Below are 25,872 nucleotides of genomic sequence, written 5' to 3'. Positions count from 1 at the left end.
CAATTCCTATTTTAAGGTACTCAGTGATTGGCCTTCCACAGCCATACAATCACTGAAGCAAACACTCTGTACTATCAGAAATACAGCACGGTCTACATTAGACCCAGTTCGCGACACAAAACCCGTAGCCGTGAATCTTAAGGCATTTCAAGGGCACTACCGTGTATTTTCTCATGGTTTTGAGGTTACCATGACAACTCGCCTCTCAAGAAAAGCATTTCAGACCCCAACACACTCTGGATGAAATGCAATCCTCAAATCCTCACTCAACCCCAAACCCTTCACTTTAAAAGTGAGGCCCTTTGACTAAAAGGAACAGCTGCTGTCCATCCACACTGTCCATGCTCCTCGTAATCCTATCCTTCAAAATCACGTCCCCCTCAGCCTCCTCTCCTCCAAACTAAACAACCCAAGCTTATCCAGCCTCTCTCCATAGCTGATGTGCTCCATCCCAGGGAATATCCTGGTGAATCTCCTTTGCACCCCCTCCAGTGCAGTCACATCCTTCCTGTAATGTGATTCCCAGAACTATACACAGTATTCCATCTTGGCATCACCAAAGTTCCGCATAGCTCTTATAATCTGTGCCTCAATGTATCAAGGTTATGTTTACAGTCCCCTATGCTTTCCCAAACTGTGTAGTAACCTGTCCAGTCTCATTCAGGGATGTGTGGAGAAACACCCTCTGACCTTCCTAGTGTGCTGCCATTCATTGAGTCCTTCCCTGTCTGGTTCCTTCTTCCAAAGTGTATCACCTCATATTTATCAGGGTTACATTCCATCTGCCATTGATCTTCCCAGCTGACCACACCATCTGTATCTTCCCATAATTTAAGGCCTTCCTCCTCACTGCCAACCAACCGGCCAATCTGCGTATCAAACACAAACTTACTTATCACACTCCCCACCCTTCGTCCATATTCACAGCGACATCATTTATGATTACCACAAATATTAAAGTGGAAAATCACACAACATCAGGTTAGAGTCCAACAGGTTTGTTCGGAGGCACTAGCTTTCGAAGCGCTCCTTCTTCATCATTTGATTGTGCACTTTGATGAAGAAGCAGCACTTCGAAAGGTAGTGCCGCCGAATAAACCTGGTGGAGTATAATCTGGTGTCATGCGATTTTTAGCATTGTCCACCCAGTCCAACACCAGCACCTCCGAATCACAAATAATAAGGGACACAGCACTGATCCCTGTGATATACCATTGGACACTGGCCTCCAGTCACACAAGGAGGCAACCACCACCTTCTGTCTCCTACCACTAAACTTCATTTGGATCCAATTTGGCAAGTCACTAATGAGTCCTACCTGTTCCCTGGTTATTCTGTTCCGCTGGACACACTTGTAGAATATCTGGGAATTCTCCCTAATCTTGCCCTGCCAGCAGGTTTCGACGTCCCTCTGTTAGTTAGTCCCCTACGCGTGCAGAATTTCCTCCTTATTGCAGTCTTAAGTGCTCTGTCCTTTATCTTGCCATTATTTCCCTTGATTGTGTATTAGGCAGCCGGAGAAACATCCTGTTAACTTCCAACTTGTCACATGTTTTGTGAATTTTATACATTTCACAGTGACCCATCTCTCAGTCTTTGAGACTCTGGAGAACACAGGCAGAGTTTCCTCATCACGCAATCTCGCCAATTGAGGGATTAATCTGGGGAATGTCCATTGAACTTCCTCTGTGGTCAGTATATTCTTTCTCAGATTTGGTGACCAAAACTGTACTCAATATTCCAGGTACAGTACTCACCAACACGCTGTTAAACTGCTCCAACATGTCTTTACATCTATATTCTGCCTCCCTTAAAGGAAGGCAATCCAAAGTTTAATTTACCACTTGCATATATTCCTCCAAATACCCTTCACATTCATTGCATTTATGAACTCATTGTGTGAGTTCTTATAGAAAGCCTTCTGATAATCTAAAATATGCCAATTGTACTGATTTCCCATTATCTATGCTGCAAGAATCAACTTCAAACAATTCCAAAGTTTGTCAAATATGATTTCCCTTTCAGAAATGCATACTGATTCTCTCCAATGTTGCTGTTAATTTCTAAATAATGAATATCACATCCTATATGATAAATTCCAACAGTTTCCCCACAAATGTCAAGTTAATTGGTCGGCAGTTCTCCACACTATCTCTTCTTCCCTTTGTAGATGCTTGGATCACTACCGTTCATCTATAGTGCTTGGATCCAGACTATGCAGAATGCACTGGGTAATAGAACACAGTCATCGACAGTGCAACTAATACTTCTATTAGTGGTTTATTTCTGAAGATTTTGGTATGAAGTACATCTGGATTGTCAAGGTTAGCAATGCTCAATCCAGCTGTATGTTCAAGTAGAGCCTTGTTACGGATATAAATTGACTTTATGTCTTTCGATCCACAAGTCCTATGTGATGACTTCGAATTTCTGGGTGATTTTCTGGATCTTCCTTATGAAGACAGGTGTAAACTAACTGGTTATTTGTTTGGCCATTTCCCTGTTATCGATAATAAGCTCGTCTCGCCTGATTGCAGATTTCCACATTTGACTATGCTTTTCTCTTTCCTTTGAAATATAGAACATAGATTTATGCAGTCTTTGTGTTCCTGTCTGTTTGCATGCATGTTCCCTTTTTGATTTCCTTACCCGTTTCATAAGTGATGAAGGCAAGTGAGTCAAATGCCTTTTTCAGTGCCTTGTCTACCTAGGACTCCACTTACAGTGAACCCTGCACCTGAATTCCCAAGGTCACTCTGTTCCACTGCACTCCTTAAGGATCATAAATTTCTGAGATTTCTCAGGATTCCACAATGTCTAGAATTCTTCTGAAGTCACTTCCAGTGATTAATATAATCTTTAATTTATTATGCTAATCATTGTTAACTCACTTTCTCATTCTTGGGTGTTTTGCCAGAAATCAATAGACATATTTTTCAGACTTTGTAGTATTTCTGGAAATCTCCTGGTCCTGACCATATATATTCAGGAACACTGCAGGAGGACAGGAAAGAAATAGAGGGGGCCCTGGTTGGTACTTTTGTATCATCGGGAGCCAATGGGTGAGGTTTTGGAGGAATGGGGCGGGGGGGGGGGGGAGTGAATGCTGTGCCGTTATTCAGGAAGGGCTACACATAAAAACCGGGCAAATTTCGACCAGTAAACCTAAAATCTGTAGCAGGAAAGTTACTTGAAAAGATTCTGAGGGTGAAGATATACATGCATTTGGAAAGGCAGGGCCTTGTGAATGTGGGATTATGGCTCACAAATTTGTTAGACTGCTTTGATGAGGTGACCAGTTACTTTGGCAAGGGCATGGTTGTATATATAGTCTGTATGGATTTCAGTAAGGCCTTCAATAAGGTTCCACATGGTACGCTGCTCTGGAAGGTTAGATCACATGGAATTGAGGGGGAGCTGGCAAATTAGGTCCAAAATTAGCTTGATGTTAGGAAGAAGAGGGTAATCGTGAAAGGATGCTTGTCGGACTGGAGGCCTGTGATGAGTGGAATGCCTCAGGGGTCGGTGCTGGGACCGTATATTCATATATTACACATATCTATGATTTAGATGAGAATGTACAGGCATGATTTGTAAGTTTCAAGGTGACACTAAAATAGGTGGTATCGTGGACAGTGAGGAAGTTTATCAGAAATCTCAGAAACTACAGTACCTTGATCAGGTGAGGAAGTGGTCCGAGAAATGGCAAATGGAATTTAATTCAGATAAGTGTAAGTTCTTGCCTTTTAGAAAGTCAAATCAAGGCAGGGGTTTCATGGTGAAAGGCAGGGCCTTAAGGAATGTAGTGGAACAGAGTGACTTTGGGAATTCAGGTGCACGGTTCTCTGTAAGTGGAGTCCTAGGTAGACAAGGCACTGAAAAAGGCATTTGACTCACTGGCCTTCATCTGAGTATCGAAATTAGGGAGTTATGTTGCAGTTATACAAGATGTTGGCGAGTCCATACTTATCGCGTCATGTTCAGTTTTGTTCACTTTGCTCGAGGTAGGATGTTATTAAACTGGAAAGAGTGCAGAAGAAATTTACAAGGATGTTGCCAAGACTCAATGGTCTGAGTTATAGTGAGAGGTTGAACAAGCTAGGAGTTTTTACTTTAGAATGTATGAGGCTGAGGGGGATCTGATAGTAGTGTAAAAGATCATAGGAGACATGGATAGAGTCAATGCACTCAATCTTTTTTTTCCCCAGGATTGGGCAATCACGGACTAGAGGGCATCAATTTAAGGTCAGAGGGGAAAGAGTAAAAGGGAACTTGAGGGTCAGTTTCTTTTACACACAGGGTGGTATGCATATGGGATGAGCTGACAGCTGAAGTAGTTGAGGCGTGTACATTCACAAAATTTAAAATGCATTTGGACAAATACAGAGTTAGGAAAGGATTAGAAGGATACAGGGAAATGGCGGGGAAATGGGGTTAGTGTGAATGGATATTTTTTTCGCGATGGAGCAGTTTGGGCCGAATGGCCTGTCTCCGTGCAGTAAGACTATATGGCTCTAACAATCATTGTTCTCCTACTGAATGTTATATTGTATTTTCCCAATTCACTGGAGTGAACTTGACACTGTAACCTCTGGGCTTCCATGATGTTTGACAAGAATGTTCAAACATTCCACATTGAATGCAGACGCCGTGCAAAATACGACATATTAATGTCACAATACCTCCAAAGCTGCTTCAGAGCAAGGTTAGTAATTAGTCCTTCTGACCACACAATAGACAATAGACAATAGGTGCAGGAGTAGGCCATTCTGCCCGTCGAGCCTGCACCACCATTCAATATGATCATGGCTGATCATCTTTAATCAGTATCACACAACACCAAATCCGAAAAAATCTGTTCTCTAGTTTGGTTCACAACATACTTTCCAACCTACTTGATATACACTATTGGAATTTATTTTTCACAACATTAGCAGTCACTTAGTTAACTCAGTTTCGATGCAACTTGACACCATCCAATATTACTGCAGAACCCACGAGTATTTGTTACTCATTCACTGGATGAGGGCTTAGCTGGATAACCAGCATTTACTGGCCATGCCAGACGGCAGTTAAGCGTCAACAGCGTTGCCTTGGATCTGAAGTGACATGCAGGCCAGACCAGATAAGAACAGCCGTTTCCTTCCCTAAAGGACATTAGTGGACCAGATGAGTTTTTCCAACAATCAGGAATGGATTCCTGACTCCTGATAATCATAAACCCTCGATTCCAGATACTTATTGAATTCAAATTCCACAATCTGCTATGTCAGAATTTGAAACCATGTCCCCAGAACATTACCTGAGTCTCTGGGTTAAGAGCCCAGCGATAATATCAGTATGTCATAGCTTCCCTTTGCATATAGTTGCATATATAATTTCCACAGCATATGATGCAAAATATTTGCGCGACAGTTTTGGTTCAGATATATAACACAACAAGTTTGTTTCTCCTTGCTATTTGTAAGACCCACCCAAACTGATTCTGTGAAATCTGAGGGACAGAGCCTGTGTCGTAATTAGTGATAAACTTGGATAAAACATTCGGGGAGGCTCACCTCGATGCTGAGATGATCTGCAGACATGTCCAGCAATAAAAGGACAAGCATCAATATCCATTCCGCTCTGTCAGGATAAGTGTCACCATATATTCTCGCTGTTCCCTCACACTCACTGTATATCTGCTACAGCACCTGCCCTCAACCAAGGCTCATGCTCTAAGTCCAATAAGGCTCAAGCACGACCACACTCACTGTTGCATTCTGCACCTTTCCTCCCCCACATTTTCTGTCCCTGATGCAATAGCCCCGCACACTAATAGCACTACATGGATACAACACTGTGGACAGACACCCTCTGGCCACCTCACCATATCACACCTCACCTAGTCCAGCACTAACAACAGGGCCATCCACTCCCACCCTCACTCATTCCCTCCCTTTCTCCCATTCCAGGAGAAGCTGCCTGGAATAGGACAAAAAGGGTCAACCAGAATGGTGGAGTGCCGGATATCCGTTCCCTCATCCCCCAACCCTGATATGTGGGGAGGATCCTGGAGAGAGCCAGAGAGGACCAGGAGGCCTTGTGTGGAGATTCTGAAACATCCACGTCCCACCCACCAAATAAGGAGCAGTGTACAGTAAGAGCAATTCTCAAATCAAACCGACTGTTAGTTCCAGCCTCATCTCTCTCACTCGCAGAAGAACAGATACCCCATTGCACAGAGATGCAGGCAGTGAATTACACAGATGTATTGGTAAATACCCCAATGTACTAACATGCACAATGCATACAAGAAGATAAGCATGCACACACGGAGATGCACACAAAGACATAAACAGTCACACACAAATAGACACAAACACAGATAGAAACACACAGGCTGATACAAAGACTAACAGACATAGTCACACAAATACAAAAGTAACAAGCACATGGACACACACACACATAAATACACATCAAGACACAGACGCGAGTGTCATTAAGACTCAAATAAATAAGTTTTTGATTTATAAGGAGATCAAGGATTCTAGGGAGAAGGTAGGAGAATGATGTTGAGGAACACATTAGAAATGACTTAATGGTATATCAGACTCGATAGGCCAAATGGTCTAATTCTGCTCCTTTTTTAATGCCCGTATGGTGTTATGCTATCAGGTATTCTCTTCCTGAGACAGCAGCAGCAACATATTTGATTGGAAACAGTCAGTGATAATGTGGGAAAAGAATGGAGGGCAGAATGGTTAATGTCTATTCCTAGTTATTGTACCACTATATCCAAAAAGGGGCAGTGATTTTATATGAGGTCAACACAGTTTTTAAAAAATGTGTCCCACAATGAAAGAAGGATGTCCCTTTCCCTTTACTGTTGTGCGATCTGTGGTATCCACATCCTCAGGGAGCAGTGAAGACTCTGTTAATTTAGGTATTTTAGTTTGAGCTTGACTGATCTTTGCCGGACAGGAGAGTCAATGTTTATTGGGAACAGACGGGAGACGGATGGTCAGACCCACTCGGATCAGCCATGACCATTCTGAATGGTGCCGCTAAGTGGCCAACTGCTGCCCCTTTCCAATGTGTTGTTCCCTCAATCCACCCTCCCGGCCGTTACAGGAATATACTGCTGACCATACCTCATGTGTTGTTCCTCAACTGAGTGCGATTACAGGGTAGAGGACAATCCCATTCAGCCTGACTGGATCGTTACAATGAGACGGGAGGAGACCATTCTGCCCCTCCAAAGAATTACACAGGAATATAGGATGAAGTAATTCAGCTCGTTGAGTACATTACACAGCCGAGGAGGAGGCCATTCAACCCGCCTGAACTGCTGCACAGGAACAGGGATGCTGTCACTAACAGGAAATAGACAGTAGAGATATATGATTTTTTAAACAAAACTGTAACTAGTTTTGACTCAGAGACCACTGTAGGGTCATCAATGATCAATAATCTATGTAAAATATCTGGATGAAGGGACTGAATGGATCAAAGCTGAACTATCTTGTACACCAAAATGATCATTCAATAGATCTTCAAATGGAGGGAGTGAATCTGCATTATGATGTAGACAGGGAAGGTTAGTGAGCTTACCCTCAACAGAAATAATATAACGTGAGTCGTCTATTGCAGTCGGGAACAATTTAAATGGAGAGAGATTGCAGAACTCTGTGATGCAGATGTTTTTCATATTCTTGTTACATGAATGATACGAAGTCTGTCTGCAGATGCAGCAAGTGATTCAGAAGCTAAGTGGAATGATGCTGTTTTTAGCAACGGGTATTGGGTTTAATTAGGAATATTTCACTGTATCTGTACAGGGCATTGCTGAGACCACATCAGATACTCTGGGTGAAGTTCTGATCCTCTAAACTAAAAATACAACCGGATACAAAATGTTCAAAGATGCGTCCCTTTACTTATTCCTGAAATGAAGGCCTTTTGTTATCGGGGATATCTGTTTTGATCTTAGATGAGAAATCTTATTAAACCACGATTTTCAGAGACGTTTTTCAGCTGGATACATATTTTCCCTTGTTAAGAAGACTAAAGCTAGATAATAATTTTTTGAATGAGATGCATTGGTATTAACACAAATACTATGAAGATATCAACCCATTTTTAAAAAAAATTACGCAGATGTATATAAACATCTCATCAAATCATCAAACGGACACATTACTTTCTTTGTCGAGACGCTGATAGAGGAGGGGAGGGAAATATATCCCTTGTGGTGGGGTCCGTTTGGACGTGGCGGAAATGGCAGCGGATGATATGCTGTACATGGAGGTTGGTGGGGTGGTCGGTGCGGACATTATTTTCTTTTGCTAATGAAAGGCACTGTGCACAATAACAGCAATGATGCTGCATACAGCATACAGTCTATTATCATCCATTGCAGAGAATGTACATGGAGAGTTCACATGGTCCAGTTTGGTGTTCAGTTGACATTCTTGTATTTTTCCACATAGAGACGGAGAAAAATATTACTTGCTTCAGAAGCAGCAGCCAATTGGTCTCTCTCTCTCTTACTTACTTCTGCCTGAAAACAAGGCGTGAGAGCAGAAAAATCCTGAGTCATCTTTACCACTAGTGGAGGATTCCTGATGAGGATTCAAAAGAATCTCTGTACAGCTCGAAGCAAAGGGAATTCAGCCAAATCCAACTGTTCCGGGAAGAAATCCGCATTCCCAGACATTTGTGTGAGCAGAATAAGTTCAAAGTCAGAAAAAAACATTTGGGACGCTCCATCATTTTACCAATTGTTCACAGTTCTCAGATTTTTGAAGAAAAATTACCCAGTCCGATACCTATATCACTGGACACAGCACTCAACTGGTTACATTTAAAATTTGTTTTCACCAATAGAGGAGTGGGAAAAGACATGAATGACCCTCCAACATTGGTCAGAACATGAACAAGAGATTCTCATAGGGTTGTCAAGGCGTGAATTCCCTTCCACAGAAGATTGTCATATTTCCTGGATATTTCCATTTGTTCAAAATTGTCTATGTAAGACATTTGAAAGACAAATGAATGTAGGAAAATGGTACACTGACAGAAAAGTGCTGAGACCTTAATCAGATCATAGTGCATGGTAGAGCCTCACTCAGAGATGACTCAAAAGTGCTTTGCTCTCTCTGATTGCAACATGCAATAACAGTACATCCAGGAAAATTACAGCCATTTACTTTGAAATTACAGAATATGAAAACATAAGGAACAGGAATAGGTAATTCGGACGGTCAAGCCATTGTATACGATCATAGCTAATCTATTGTTCGCATTAACTCCTCCTTAATGCCCAGTTATTCACACTCCTCAGCTCTCTGACAGGTCAAAGATTCATGTACCACCCCATTAAATACTTTCAGTGATGTTGCTCCCCTAACTCTCTAGTCCAGATAATTCCTGACATTGATTACCCTCTGTGAGAGGAAAACACTCTCTACACATACACCGTCACCTGTTGATGTGAACATGAGGTGAACACAAGGGCTCAGGAAAGAGTGAATGGCCTTGATATCAAGGCAGTAGTTGCCTGAGGATGTCATCAAGACCACCTACTTATCTGAGCTTAATGAGAATCAGGTCTAACCTCCTCACTGGTTGGGGTCTTTCAGAGCACAAAGGAAGATGTTTGTGGTCGTTGGCTGACAATCCTCTCAGTCCCGGGACATCACTTCAGGAGATCCTCAGAGTAACTTCCTCAGCACAAGCATCTTCAGCTCCTTCTTCAACGTCTATGTGCCCCCATTCCCGGCGCCCCCCATCTATCCCAAGATCAGAAGCGGAGTGATCACTGAAGATCACGCAATATTCATAACATTTTGTCCCCACTCAGCTCCTGAACCGGTATGTGTCCATATTCAGCAAGACCCAAACAACATTCACATTTGTGCTGTTAAAGTGTCGGTAACATTGATGTAACAGAACGGCCAGGCACTGCACATTTCCACAATTAAAAGAGAAACTCATTCAGCACCTCAAGTTGGTTACACCCGGATATGTGGAAACTATTCAGCCCATCGAAATGACTGAACAAGAAGAGGGACAACCCATTCAATCCTCCTACCTGTTCCACAGGAAGAGGAGGCATCTGGTCAGTACATTGAGCTGTTAAAAAAGAACAGGCAGATTTCAGTAAGACCCCTAAACCTGTTCTATGTAACCAGGAGGAGACCATTCACCCCTCGAGACACTTACACAGGAATAGGAGGGTGTCATTGATTCTCCAACCTGGAAAACGAATGGAGCAGAGACTGTACTTATAGACTGCTCACAATGTTCCTCGTGGCTCCATTGTCTGTGGAACAAATGATTCTTTAACGTGTTTTGCTGCCAATGAGGAAGGAATCAAATGTTTTGTGCCCTCAAGGAGGCATCTTCCATCTCCAAGAAGACAGACCCATGTTCTCCGTGGGGGTCAGAAGCTGGTGGGGATAGTTAACTGTTTTAGAATGAAGGTGTTGTGGCTCCTGTCGGGATGGTGGATAACATGAAGTTCTATGTATGATCACACACTGTAGGGGGTAGTGTAATTTTTAAACGGTTAGCTGCCTTTTAGTCTTTTCTACCTCATAGTAAACACAAGCAGACACTCGAAACTGTTGCCGGACCTCCCCCACGTTTATATGAATGAAACAGTTGTAACAGCTTTCCTCGATAGTTGAGAGGCCGCCCTTAACCACAGTTGTACAACATCATCCATATAAGGGAAGAATGGGAAGCTCAAACACTGATTGGCCAAGTGAATGATAAAAGAATCGCAGGCACCAGAACCCAAAAAAGGAAAACAGTGCGGAATCCGAGCACTCGTTGGTCAAGGCAGCAGTAGTAAACCCAGCCCACATATACATGTATATAATGTGTGGAGATTACTATGCTTGTGTGTGTGTACCTTTGGGAACAGCACCCGACTTTGCAAAGTTGAATGAAAAGTTTTGGACTGACTCCTCCGTGTCTTTGTTCCTGGGAAGGGAAATGAAAAGTGCCGTAGATGGGGCTGGATAGCTACCTATCTCGCACAATTGGGGGCTCCTCCGGGATGAAAGAATTATTGCCGGGGGGGGCAGTCTCTTCGGCTCACGGATCAAGCCTGATTACAACAAAGACGCGTCTAGTATATATTTATACTTCTCACTGATCGGCTTGGTCCGTCGGCCGTCGGCCAAGGGACGATGTGACCCGGCTCATTTAAAAATAATTTTGAATCCTGGAAAAGGAACACACGGACGAGTGCTGGGACGACCGGTTAGTGACTATACACGGGGGTACACACATTTAAAAAGGCCAGACAACTCCGTGCACGGATCAAGGTAAGAGATTCTTTTGTTCTTCCTTGTTGGCCGCGTGGTTTTGACGGTCATCTGTGAAAACGCTTTGGGCGTTTAAGACCAGGACTGAAGATAAACCACGGGAAATTGTGGTTTTGACGGTCATCTGTGAAAACGCTTTGGGCGTTTAAGACCAGGACCGAAGATAAACCATGGGAAATTGTGGTTTTGACGGTCATCTGTGAAAACGCTTTGGGCGTTTAAGACCAGGACCGAAGATAAACCATGGGAAATCAGACTTCTAGATTTACTAAGGAAAAGTCAGGGAAGACTGCAAATGGGAAAGAAATACCCCCCGATAGTCCATTAGGTCGGAAGTTAAGTCTATGGACGGACAGTAGTAGAACGAAGGACTTAAAGAAAGAGACCATGATAAAATATTGTTGTTTTATATGGTCCAAAGAACCTATCCGCGCCCCCTCGGTAGTTTGGCCCGAGTATGGGTCTGATGAAGACTGGGTGTGTCAAATCCTAAATGTATATGTTAACAGAAAACAACCGTTTGACCCAGAGGAGAGCAAATATGCCGCCGCCTGGTTGGCGGGAGACGGCGAGAGTCCCACGCGTCTCTATCCTCTGACTCCCCAAACAGACCCGAGGAAGCCCCAGAAGTCTTGGGACATCCTCACCGACGGTTTGCCACCGTCTTCCCCGCCCCCGTATATACCACCCGCGCACGACCAGGCGTCCAGCGCGGACCTCCCTCCTGCGATGGATAATTCCGAGTCCCAGCAGGCTACGACCAGTGAGGAAGGGACTGCTGGGGGGGCACAGGAGGGGGCACAGAACTCACCCCAGGCACTAGGAAATCAGTCCGACTCGAGATGCGGAGAGGTCGAGAAGAGGGATTGAGAGCTGGGAGGAGTGATAATATTGAACAGCTGAACCCCTTACGAGAGGTGCCGTTTGGGAACGAACGGACCGGGTTTGTAGTACAACCTTTAAATTCTGGGGATATCCGGCAACTCCGTAATGAACGACCCCGTCTACTGGACGACCCCGTCAGTGTGGGAATACAACTGGACCAATTTCTGGGGCCCAGTATATACACATGGGCTGAACTGCAGGCCATGATGAGAATACTATTTAATTACGATGAAATTGTTATGATCCGGAATAGTGCAATGGCCATTTGGGATAGGGAGCATCAGGATGGCCCTCAGCGTGGAGAGCAGAAGTACCCCTTAGAGGACCCCCGGTGGGATCATAACGACGCGGGGGGACGGGCCAATATGACAGACCTCAGAAGCCTTATAATCAGGGGGATCCAAACCTGCGTGCCCAAACAGCGGAATTTAGCAAAAGCATTTGAAGTTGGACAGAAAAAGGATGAATCCCCGAGTGAGTTTTTAGACAGTTTGCGGGAGTCCATGCGAAAGTATTCAGGTTTAGACCCTGATGGGGAAATAGGCAAGGGCATGCTTAACGTGCACTTTGTGACTAAGTCATGGCCTGACATTCAGAAGAAATTACAGAAAGTGGAGGATTGGGCTGAAAAGGATGTTGCAGAATTATTACGGGAAGCACAGAAGGTGTACGTTCAGAGGGATGTAATAAGGGAGAAACATAAGACAAAAATGATGGTGGCAGCCGTACGGGAAGCTTGTAAGTCCACCGGAATGGGGGAGGGAGGTTATGGGGTGGAAAGAGGAACGTCGAAGAAAAGTTGGAGAGGGAGAGAAGCGAGACGGGGCAGAAGTGAGAGAGGAGGATCTTATGGAATTGAGCGCCCTCAGAAGGCCGGATGTTACCATTGCGGGAAACTGGGACACTTCAAAAGGGATTGTCCCGAGTTTAAAAGGGAAAGAGAAGGGATGTATGAAATGGAGTGTGAACAAATGGATTAGGGAAGTCAGGGGAGGATCGGAACACGGGCCTACCAAGAACCCCTGGTAAATTTACGGGTGGGCCCATTTAGACAAGATGTTACCTTCTTAGTTGACACAGGCGCTGGCAGGTCCTCAATTCCCCTCCATCCGAGGGGGGTTGGCTTCCAAGCTAAAACATTAAACATTTCAGGAGTTAAGGGTGGGGTTTTTAGTGCGAGAATACTCGAACCACAACCCTTGCGGCTGGAGGAGGAGGAACTCCAGGTTGAACTCCTTCACCTCCCCCATCTTCCCTATGGGTTGTTGGGACGGGATTTGATAGTCCGTTTCGGATTGCGAATAGAAGTGTGAGAAGAGGAAGAATTAGCCGTTACCATGTCATACCTTAGTGAGTCCCGATTGACAGAGATAGACCCTAGGGTTTGGGTCGCCAAAGGGAACCGGGGGGGACTCGCAATTCGACCTGTGGAGGTAAAATTAAAGCCCCAGAGCCCCGACGTCAGAGTGCGCCAATACCCCATCTCTTGGGAAGGGAGGCAGGGCCTGAAGACAGTTATGGAAGACCTAATAAAAGATGGATTGGTAGAGCCCTGTATGTCACGATACAATTCTCCCATCCTGCCGGTCCGGAAGTCGGATGGGAGCTACCGAATGGTCCAAGACCTAAGGGAGGTAAATAAAATTGTCCAAGTACGGCACCCTGTGGTACCGAACCCATACACTATTCTGGGGCGAATCCCCCCGGACCACGGCTGGTTTAGTGTTATAGACTTAAAGGATGCCTTCTGGGCGTGTCCCCTGGACAAGGACAGTAGGGATCTTTTTGCTTTTGAATGGGAGGATCCTGATACTGGCAGAAAACAACAGTACAGGTGGACCGTACTCCCCCAAGGATTCACTGAGTCCCCGACTCTGTTCGGGCAGATTCTGGAACAATTATTGGAGGGACTAACCTTGTCCCCGGCCCTTAAGCTTATACAATACGTGGACGATCTCCTTTTATCCGGACCGGCGGAGGAGGACGTCCTACTTGGGACTAATGCCCTGTTAAATTACCTAGCTGAGAAGGGGTTAAGAGTGAGCCAGAAGAAGCTCCAATATGTCGAGAAAGAGGTTAAGTACCTGGGACACTTGATAAGTCAGGGACAGAAACGAATAAGTCCGGAAAGAGTGCGGGCAATAATCGAACTAGGCCTCCCAACGACCAAGAGGGAGTTGCGGAAGTTCTTGGGACTCTTAAGCTGTTGTCGGTTATGGATAGACGACTATGCCCCCCTTACTAAAGACTTGTACCTAAAACTTATTGAGGAGGCACCCAACAGAATAAAATGGGAGGAGGAGGAGAAAAAGTTAATTGAAATCCTAAAAGGAAAATTGATGGCCGCACCTGTTTTAAGATTGCCGGATTTTAGTAAGACATTTCGCCTCTTTGTGAACTCCTGAGAGGGAACCGCTCTTGGAGTGTTGACCCAGGACTGGGGGGGTAAAAGGAAGCCCGCGGCTTTCCTATCAAAAATTCTGGATCCAGTCTCCCGAGGGTGGCCGGAGTGTGTCCAAGCGGTGGCAGCCACGGCAAAGCTGGTAGAGGAAAGCAGGAAGTTGACTTTCGGGGCCCCCTTGACAGTCACTACTCCCCACCAGGTTCGAACTATCCTGAATCAGAAGGCCGGGAGGTGGCTGACTGACTCGAGAGTTCTGAAATATGAAGCCATATTGTTAGACCGAGAAGACCTCCGAATAGAAGTCGGGGGCTGCCAGAACCCGGCGGACTTTCTGTGGAAAGAGGAAGGGGAGGAGGAACTGGAACACTGCTGTTCAGACATAATAGAGTACCAGAGTAAAGTGAGGGAAGATCTGAGGGATACCCCCTTACATGCAGGAAGGCGGTGGTACATTGACGGGTCCTCTCGAGTGATAGATGGGAAGAGACACAACGGGTATGCAGTCATTAGTGAGAATGGTTGGGAATTAGTGGAAAGTGGACGGCTACCGAATGCCTGGTCCGCACAAACGTGCGAATTGTACGCCTTGCACCGGGCTCTGAGGAATTTAAAGGGAATAGCCGGGACAATCTACACTGACTCTAAGTATGCCTTTGGGGTAGTACACACCTTTGGGAAGATCTGGAAAGAAAGGGGAATGATAAATAGTAGAGGAAAGGAGTTGGTCCACGAGGAACTAGTAGCCATGATCTTGGAGGATTTGTTGCTGCCACAAGAGATTGCAGTAGTACATGTGAAAGGACACCAGAAAGACGATAAAATAGAGACCCTGGGGAATCAATTGGCAGATGAACAGGCAAAATTGGCTGGGATGGGGAAGGAAGTAATAAACTGCCTGGTAAGGATTCCACAGATATCCGAAATTACCGAAGTGCCCACGTTTACTGACAAAGAAGAAACTCTTCTCGCGTCTCTGGGGGGTACAAAGGATAGGGAAGGCAAGTGGACCTTACCCGATGGCTGCCAGCTACTAAATCGACCGTTGACGCGGGACATTATTGCCCGTTTACACCAAGGGGGTCACTGGGGCGCCCAGGCACTGTGTGATGCCTTCCTGCGCTGATATGCTCACCCTGGTCTGTACACGGTAGCCAAGCAGGTCACAGGAGATTGTATAACATGTCGAAAGATTAACAAAAGGGGGCTGCGGCAGCATGCAAGACAAGGGGGTAGGAGTCCGGCCTATAGGCCGTTTGAGTATGTTCAGGTAGATTACACGGAGCTCCCCCCCATAGGTCGCCTGAAATATCTAGTAGTGGTAGATCACCTGACAGGATGGGTGGAAGCTTTCCCCACTACCACGGCAACGGGCAACTCAGGTTAGCAAGATTCTACTCGAGCAAATCATCCCACGATTTGGGCTACCCCGCGCTATTGACTCTGACCAGGGGAGCCACTTCACCTCGACCGTCCTCCAGAATGTAGTGCAAGCAATGGGGATTGACTGGGATTTGCACACCCCCTGGCATCCCTCCTCCTCGGGCAAGGTCGAAAGAATGAACCAGACCATCAAAAAGCAGCTAACCAAGCTCACTAGTGAAATCGGCCTGCCTTGGACCAAATGCCTACCCCTTGCCCTGTTGCAAATTCGCACCCAGCCAAGGCGGGATTTGGGCGTCTCCCCTTTCGAAATGTTATTTGGCCTCCCGTTCCATGGGCCGAAGGGGGGAACCTCCTGTATTTGAGTCTCGGGATATGTTTGTGCAAAAATATGTGGTGGCTCTGGGGTCTGCTCTATCTCGTTTACGCCAACAGGGACTTTTGGCACAGACGCCGCCCCTCGAGTTTGCGGTGCACACCGTCAAGCCGGGTCAGTGGGTCCTGATTAAAAGCTGGAAGCAACGTACCCTCGAACCAACTTGGGACGGTCCCTTCCTGGTACTTTTGACGACCGAAACGGCTGTCCGTACGGCCGAAAAGGGCTGGACACATTACACTCGAGTCAAGGGACCAGTGCCACAACCGACGGAGGACGAACGAATCTCTCTGACAAAGGCATCTAAGGAACAGAGACCCTGAGAACGAACTAATCGGACTTTGGCGAGTCTAAAGGAACTGTGCCCTCGGGCTACGGGTGTCACGACAAAATGCGGTCAATCGTATTGTTAACTTGCTATGCCATTATCCTTGGGCTGGGTCTTTGTGTGCGTGTTACCCAATTTGGCCTCTGGTTAAAACAAGCAGAGGACCGTCAGTGGTTCACCATCTCCGTGCTTGCCAACCAATCAACACAGACACTTAGCTTAGACCTATGTGAGTTGGTGCCCTGTAGGACTAAAAGTCAACTGAATCAAACTAAGCAGAATCTAGAGAGAGAAAGGGGATTCCAGGGTCAGACGTTAGTATTACAATTGCATGGTAGGGAAGGCCTAAGTAGGCCTCCAGCCCCCGGGGTCCAGGCTATGGTGTCAGTTGTCCGTGATCCCATCACCCCTGGACGGGATTGTGGGCAGAATCAGTGCAATCCGCTCTATCTGACCATAAAGAACTTGGAAAAGAACGAGGCGAGACTTAATAGAACAATACTGGGTATTAGAGTTGGGGGCCAGGCAGGATGGGGGGGGATGCAGCTGTGCTGCACGTATATCACGGTCATTGAAGCTGAGTCTGGGGGCTCATCCACCACTGATAAGCAGGAAAAGGTTAGAATAATTGAGACAACGGATTTGGAAAAGACCTTTGAAATAGAAACGGGATACGGGGAGGCGAATGCCTGGATGGAATGGGTCAAATATACTGTGAGGAGCATAAAAAAGAGTGATTGCTACGCATGCACGAGTGCCAGCCCTAACCCTCAGGTGGTCCCATTCCCGCTGGGATGGGAGAAACACCCACAAGCCATGGACTGCATGATAAGGCTGTACCAGGACCGAGAGGCCTGGAACGACCCCACTTGTCGACCCTTGAGTTTGAAGTTTCCCCCCGTCAGGTCTGAGGGGGCGCCCCGCCCGCCATCATTCTCAGGGGTAACGGGTACGCACCAGTCCTGCGTCTCTCGGACGGGACTACAGTGGGACGACGATGTGGGGACATTGACAAGTGCAGCAGATCAATCCGGCTGGTCAATGAAACTACCGGGGGCGGGAATTACTCCCACATTCATGTGCCTAGGGCAGACCTCTGGTGGTACTGTGGTGGGAGGGTTCTGCGACCGACCCTGCCCCAACAATGGACGGGCACTTGTGCGATCGTTCAATTGGCCATCCCATTCACCCTGGCATTCGAAAAACAAGAGCAACCCCGTTCTAGTGGAAGAACTGAGAGAGCTTTGGAGACCTCTTTTGATGATAACATATATTTAGATGCCATAGGGGTCCCCAGGGGTGTTCCTGACGAATACAAGGCTAGGAACCAGATAGCGGCGGGTTTTGAGTCGTCACTGTTTTGGTGGGTGACTATCAATAAGAACGTGGATTGGATTAATTATATTTACTACAATCAGCAGAGGTTCATTAATTATACCCGGGATGCAGTGAAAGGAATAGCAGAACAACTGGACGCCACGAGTAGGATGGCGTAGGAAAATAGGTTGGCCTTAGACATGATGTTGGCAGAGAAGGGGGGTGTTTGTGTCATGATAGGCACTCAGTGCTGCACTTTCATCCCCAACAACACAGCCCCTGATGGGTCCATCACCCGCGCCCTGGATGGACTCACCACATTGGCGGACGAACTGGCCGAAAACTCGGGCATCGACTCTGGCCTCACGGACTGGTTGGAAGCTTGGTTCGGTAAATGGACGGGGGTGGTCGTTCCCTTTCTTGTCTCATGTATAGTGGTGGCAGGGGTACTCACTGCCCTTGGGTGTTGCGTTATTCCCTGTGTCCGGGGATTAACTCAACGACTGATCGAAACCGCCCTTACTAAGAAAGATGTTCCCTATGGGCAGGTTGAACGAATAAATCTCGAGATGGAACAACGTGAATCCCTCTTGGGCGGGGGTAGTATTAGAGAAGGGCAGTTTGATGAACAAGCTCGGGAGTTATTAAATGCCCTGGAGAAGAAACTTACGGTTGAAAAATTACAGGCCGTAAGAAAAGACACGGGGGATTTGTAGGGGGTAGTGTAATTTTTAAACGGTTAGCTGCCTTTTAGTCTTTTCTACCTCATAGTAAACACAAGCATGTAGGGGGTAGACGGTTAGCTGCCTTTTAGTCTTTTCTACCTCATAGTAAACACAAGCAGACACTCGAAACTGTTGCCGGACCTCCCCCACGTTTATATGAATGAAACAGTTGTAACAGCTTTCCTCGATAGTTGAGAGGCCGCCCTTAACCACAGTTGTACAACATCATCCATATAAGGGAAGAATGGGAAGCTCAAACACTGATTGGCCAAGTGAATGATAAAAGAATCGCAGGCACCAGAACCCAAAAAAGGAAAACAGTGCGGAATCCGAGCACTCGTTGGTCAAGGCAGCAGTAGTAAACCCAGCCCACATATACATGTATATAATGTGTGGAGATTACTATGCTTGTGTGTGTGTACCTTTGGGAACAGCACCCGACTTTGCAAAGTTGAATGAAAAGTTTTGGACTGACTCCTCCGTGTCTTTGTTCCTGGGAAGGGAAATGAAAAGTGCCGTAGATGGGGCTGGATAGCTACCTATCTCGCACAACACCAAATGCACTGGTGTAATGTTGGAAGAGTTTATCGAAATGGGGAGTGGCGTGGACTGAGAGGAACATCCTCAGAGTCTTTTAAGCCATTGAAAATTATGTAAACCAAGTTTAAAAAAACATGGAATTTATCACCGTATTAGTTCTGTTTGGGATATAATGAGTGACTGTCCATCACCTTAAGTTTCAATGCAATCACCTCTTATTCTTCAAAGCACTACAGATCCTCATGCACTCCTGATGGTACAATCATCCCAATAATTAGTCTGGTAAAACTCCTTTATACTGTTTCTGCCAAGAGGATTATTCCTTATAAAGGAGAGAAAATCTGTGCACAATACTCCAAATACTATCTCAACAACACTCTAAGGTTGATCACAACAATTCTGTTCCCTCACTTAGCTGTCTCAGCTTCTTTCCGGTGGTATAAAAAGCCATTCCTTCTCTCTGCACTGCGAATGATGTGGAATTTTTAAGTTTCTTACATCTGTACGCCAGTCATCACCAGAGGTGTCGATGGAGATGTATATCACGTTCAGAGGGAGACTCAATCAGAAAGAATTCACTTGAAACAGGGAATGGTCACCTACCTGAATGGAAATGACTTGCAGAAAAATGGAAATCAGGCAGAGAAAGGGAGCTATCTTTCCTTTTGTTCTTCCCTCACGGGATGTGTGCAGCCCTGGTCAGGCCAGCATGTTATGCTGATCTTGAACTGAGTGGCTGATTCAGCTGATGCACAGGATAATAAAGAGTAAACCACATTGCTGTGGGTTTACAGTCACACAGAGACCTGAACATGAAAGGATAACCCATTGCCTTCTCTAAAGGACATGAGGCAAACAGATATACTTCTGTGGAAAACTAGTGGTGATGATTTCATTTGCATTCCATCCACTTCCTTCACGAGATACCAACAGATTATTATTCTGTGCCGCTTGATTGTGAGTAAACGACTTGACCACCATGCATTGTCTGTCCATCTGACAGATTCTGTGTAGAGGACAAATTAACCAGCTCAAGTGACGTAAGCATAGTTAGAAGGGACTTGAAACGGTTATATCTGGATTTACCAAAGGCACAAACGATGGATTATTCAGCAGCTGCATTGAGGCTGAGAAGGTGACTGAAATATCCTGATAGTGGTCTTGGGCAGGATTGGTGAGGGGGGAGAATATGTATTAATGTAAATATGAATGAAGAAAAAAGATAATGGAAATAAGGAACAGTCTGGTTTCTCCTCGCGTATTGTTGAGTAAGCTGTGAATAGTAATTTGCTAGTTATAATCAGTAAGGAATAAAATATTTGACTGGACTTGAAAATGATGACTTGCAAATTTTAAAATTTGAATATGAACAGCAATTCAGTACAACTCAGCTTAATGGTCAGATGGAATGACTTACCAGGAACACCAACTATAGCGAGGATAGGATAGTAACCACCTTGAATAATCCAAAGGATATCTTCGATCCGTGAGGCTAATGATATCCAAGGCTGAGAAAGGTAGATAAGACCCGAGGATCAACTCCTGTCTGTTGTAATATTCCAGTCTAAGGTTCTCAGATTCTGATCCATTAATGGAACATCCCAGTCTAATGTTCTCAGATTCTGATCTCTCCTCCCCCTGTCTCTCGAGCTACTGATCCCTGTTCGTCCAGTCATTGATGCTCCTGCCCATACTGGGATAACACATTGAACCGAGTCCTTAATTAATAGAAGAGGCAACCCTCCAGTGACACATCTCGGATTCACGGAGATTGACATTAATCACAGTCACTGAACAAGTAGCTCCAGCCAACGCCTTTCAATTCAATATTGTTTTATTCAAATTCAAAACAATGATTCAAACTGTCATTTTCTGGATGGGATATGTGAGGGTGACTTATGGAACAAATCTTGAGGCCGGTAGATCAATTGAGTGTAACCATTCAATCTGTATTGCCATAAATTTATCGAACGTAAACGCGCGTCTCTGATTATAAATGGAAACATACATTCTGGAACTATTGATCAAGCATCATTATTTCAATTAAACATTGAGACAATTTTTATAATTCATGATCTGAGGTGAATGCGTGTCTGAGAAACGTGGGGTTGTAACAGACAAATGGCATGGATATGTTAACAGAGAATTGAACGTGGCGAATACAATTCAGATTGTTATTCCAGGTTTAGAGAGAGGCAGATGAGGCCTGTGCTATTGATGTTATCGATGTTAGTGAACTGTGATGAAATGTTATTTACTGGACTTCAATTACAGTGTGATTATGGCATTGTGGAGGAGACAGGAAACAGAGAGAATTGTGGGATGTGACAGTTCATACTGGAGGGAGGGACAACAATATTCCCCAGTCATCAGTATTGGAATGTTACACTGTATAACTCATGTGAAAAACAGATTCAAGGATACATCTAAAGTGAGGAATGAGGAGTAAATTTTTTTTATTGAACACAAAATACGAGTACAAAATGATTTTCTGTCCGTACTGAACTATGGGAAGGACAAAGAAATAAGATACACTCATGATATTGAGCTTCATAAATTGAAATGTGAATTACAAAACCACGGAAGTGGTGTGTAATCTTTGTCAATCATTTTTTGGCCCACAGCTGAGATGCTGATTTCCCCTCTGTCAGTGATCCACCTCATTGAGATTCTCTGGCGCAGTATCTCAGTATCGAACACGTTCCTGCTGCTGTTCATCCAGTCTAGTTAAATTAAATACCCTTCTCACTGTAGAGAAAAAAAATCACTTTGCCTTTTGGACTCTGTTTAACTGTCAGCAACTCAGCTCTGTGATTTTATTGGCGATAAATGCTCTGGGACCACAGCCAGTATCCGCACAGTGCTCAAACGGTATGGCAATAGATAAAGACCTTGCCATCCGTGAGAATTTCTAAATAAAACTTCCATTTTCTGTACGTTCCTGTCTATCAACCCTCGTGCTGTCTTCTGATCTATCCAACTCACCCTCTTTTAGCATCCCTCCAATCACTCCCTGTTTCCAAATTGTGCAGTTGTACAGCTTGATGTTTTGGCCATTTTGGAGAAATGGATAGAACAGGGACAGGACTGATCATTGTAGGGTCCGGGGTTTAGATGCTTCAATAAGAACAAGGAAGGTACTAAAAGTGAGGCGGGGTGGTGGTTGGGGTGGGGCGGGTGGGTTGGCATTGAAAATCAAAAATTACGTTGGTAGAAAGGATGTTGATAAGGACTCGTCTAGTGAGGTCGTATGGAAAGAGGTTAGATACAAACACGGAGAGGTCACTCTGCTGAAAGTTCTCTTCTGCCGTCTGAAAAGTTCCAGAGATGTAGAGGAAAGGATTACAAAGATGATACTGGATAGGAGGGAAAATAACAGAGTAGTTGTTATGTAAGAGTTTAACTTTCCAAATATTGACTCGAAATTCTGCAGTTCAATTACTTTATATGGGTCAGTTTTTGTCCAATGTGCGCAGAATGGTTTCCTGACACAGTATGTAGATAGGCCAACAAGGGCCGAGGCCAAATTGGGTTTGGTACTGAGTAATGAACCAGACCAGGTGTTAGATTTGGAGATAGGTGAACACTTTGCTGATAGTGACCACAATTCAGTTATGTTTACCTTAGCAATGGAAAGGGACAGGTGTATACCGCAGGACAAGAGTTATAGCTGGGGGAAAGGCAATTATGATGCAATTAGGAAAGGATTTTGGATGCATAGGATGGGGAAGGAAACTGCAGAGGATGGGTACAATTTAAGAGTGGAGCTTTTTCAGGGCGGCACGGTGGCACAGTGGTTAGCACTGCTGCCTCACAGCGCCTGAGACCCGGGTTCAATTCCCGCCTCAGGCGACTGACTGTGTGGAGTTTGCACATTCTCCCCGTGTCGGCGTGGGTTTCCTCCGGGTGCTCCGGTTTCCTCCCACAGTCCAAAGATATGCAGGCCAGGTGAATTGGCCATGCTAAATTGCCCATAGTGTTAGGTAAGGGGTAAATGTAGGGGTATGGGTGGGTTACGCTTCGGCGGGGCGGTGTGGACTTGTTGGGCCGAAGGGCCTGTTTCCACACTGTAAGTAATCTAATCTTTTTCAAACAAAAGCTACTGTGTGTCCTTGATAAGTTTATACATGTCAAGAAAGGAGCAAGTGGTGAAGTGAGGCTGCTGTGGTTTCCTGAAGCAGTTGAATCGCTTGTCAAGAGGAAGAGGGAGGCTTATGTAAAGATGAAACTTAAAGGCTCAGTTCGGATACTTGACAGTTACAAGTCAGCCTGGAAGGACTTTAAAAAAGAGCTAAGATTAGCCAGGAGCGAGCATGAGAATTCTTTGGCAAGTAGTATCGTGGAAAACCCTCAAGCTTTCTATCAGTACGTCATGAATAATAGAATGACCAAATGAAGATTAATGGCAATCAAGGACAGTAGTGTTAAGTTGCATGTGGAGTCTGAGGAGATAGGACAGGCTGTAAATTAATATTTGAATCAGTATTCACAATGGAAAAAGAAAATGCTGTCGAGGCCAATACTCAGATACAGGCTATTAGACTAGACAGGATTGAAGTTCGTAACGTGGAGATGTTAGCAGTTCTGGAGAGTGTGAAAACAGATATGTCCCCTGGGTCAGATGGGATTTGTCCTAGAACTCTCTGAGAAGCTAGGGAGGAGTTTACACAACCATCTGTTCGGATTTTTACATCGCCATTGTCAACAGGAATAGTGCCAGAAGACTGGAGGACAGCAAATGTGGCCCTTTGTTCAAGAAATGGAGAAGGGACAACCCTGGTAATTATATACCTGTCTTACTTTGGTTGTGGGTAAAGTGTTGGAAAGGATTATAAGAGAGAGGATTTACCATCATCTAGAAAGGAATCATTTGATTTGGAATAGTCAACAAGGTTTTGTGAGGGGTATGTCATGCCTCACAAATCTTACCGAGTTCATTGAGAAGGTGACCAAACAGGTGGGTGAGGGTAAACTGAGGTATGTGGATTTCAGTGAAGCGTTTGATAAGATCCCTCATGTTAGGCTATTGAAGAAAATATGGAGAGCGTGGTGTTGGAAAAGCCGAACAGATGAGGCAGCGTCCACGATGCATGTTGTTAGCCTTTCATCAGGAATCAGTTTTCTGGTCTGCAGCATCTGCAGTCTTCATTTTCTCCTCGCTCCTCAGATGTTGCCTGACCTGCTGTGCGATTCCAGCGCCACACTCTCGACTCCGATCTCAAACATCTGCAGTCCTTACTTTCTCCCAGAAAATATGGCGACATGGAATTGTGGGTGATTTAGCGTTTGGATCACAAATCGGCTGGCTGAAAGCAGACAGATGGTGATAGTTGATGGGGAATGTTCATCCAGGATTTCAGTCGCTAGGGGTATACTGCAAGGATCTGCTTTAGAGTGACTGTTGTTTGTCCTTTTGAATGACCTTAATGAGTGTATAGAAGGATGAGTTAGTAAATTTATGGTTGACAGTAAAGTCGGTGGATCTGTCGGAGTGCTGAAGGATGTTGTAGGTACTGAACTGTAATGTTCTATGTGCATAGACCTACAATGCGCTAAATAGCTTCCTTCTGTGATGTAACGGTGCTGAGGTACACTGGCCTACAATAAAAGCTTTAGCCTGGAGAGACAAGCTGGTCCAGTAAAGGACACACACTGCACAATCATCCATCATCTCTTCCTGTTCTCTGATATACAGCGGCATCAAAATATCTGCCCAAACAAAATAGATTGATTCAAATTCACGCAGTCAGGAGGACGTTCACCCAATGGGATTACCATCAGAGGATTCAATGAATAATAAGATTTCAGAATAACACAAAACATAAAGCAATATCACAGCAGCATAATAATTGGCAGCAGAGTAAAACTTACAGTTCCAGATATTTCCAAGTTCAGCATTGTGTTCAGTTTTGGTCACCTTGCAGTAGGAAGGATGGTATTAAACTGGAACTTTACAAGGATGTTGCCAGGACTCAAGGGTCTGAGTCATAGGGAGAGGTTGGATAAGCTGGGACAGTTCTCTTCAGAGCGCAGGAGACTGAGGGGAGTGAAGTGCTTGGAGAAGCTCGTCATGGTCCACATCGGTTCCAGTCTCCCAGCCTGCCTCGATCCCCTACAATTTTCCTACCCGTGGAATGGGTCCATAGCGGGTGCCATATCCCTGGAGCATCTGGACAACAAGGACACCCACGTCAGATTCCTGCTCATTGACTATAAGTTCACCTTCAACACCATTATTCCCTTCAGACTGATCACCAAACTCCCTGACCTTAGTCTTGGCTCCGCCCCTCTGAATTTGGATCCTCAGCTTTCTGACCTACAGTAAACAATCAGTGAAAATAGGTAAGGGTGTATCTTCCATGATAACATTCAACACTGAAATCCCAAAGGATGTGTCCTCAGCCCCATACTATACTCCTGTACACCCACAACTGTATTGCCAAATTTTGAACGAATGTCAGCTACATGTTCACTGAAGACACCATCATAGTAGGACAGGTATATAATGATGGCAAGTCAAAATACAGAACGGAAATAGAGGACTTTGTGATGTGCTGCACTGCGACCATCCTCTAATTCAACGTCGGCAGAACTAA

General features: G+C 45.1%; 1 protein-coding gene across 1 annotated transcript; it reads left to right on the top strand.

Moving 5' to 3' along the window:
• The first annotated feature begins 10,549 nt into the window (after positions 1-10,549).
• LOC140483977 (uncharacterized) lies at positions 10,550-19,310 on the top strand. Its single transcript, XM_072582837.1, has 2 exons — positions 10,550-11,321; positions 16,426-19,310. The coding sequence occupies exon 2, from the start codon at positions 16,758-16,760 to the stop codon at positions 17,970-17,972; it is 1,215 nt and encodes a 404-aa protein (XP_072438938.1). The 5' UTR covers positions 10,550-11,321; positions 16,426-16,757; the 3' UTR covers positions 17,973-19,310.
• Positions 19,311-25,872: the final 6,562 nt, after the last annotated feature.

This window comes from Chiloscyllium punctatum, chromosome 12 (assembly GCF_047496795.1).
Source record: "Chiloscyllium punctatum isolate Juve2018m chromosome 12, sChiPun1.3, whole genome shotgun sequence".
Taxonomy (NCBI): Eukaryota; Metazoa; Chordata; class Chondrichthyes; order Orectolobiformes; family Hemiscylliidae; genus Chiloscyllium; species Chiloscyllium punctatum.
Note: the sequence above shows the minus strand (reverse complement) of the source record. Positions and strands in the feature narration are given on the sequence as shown.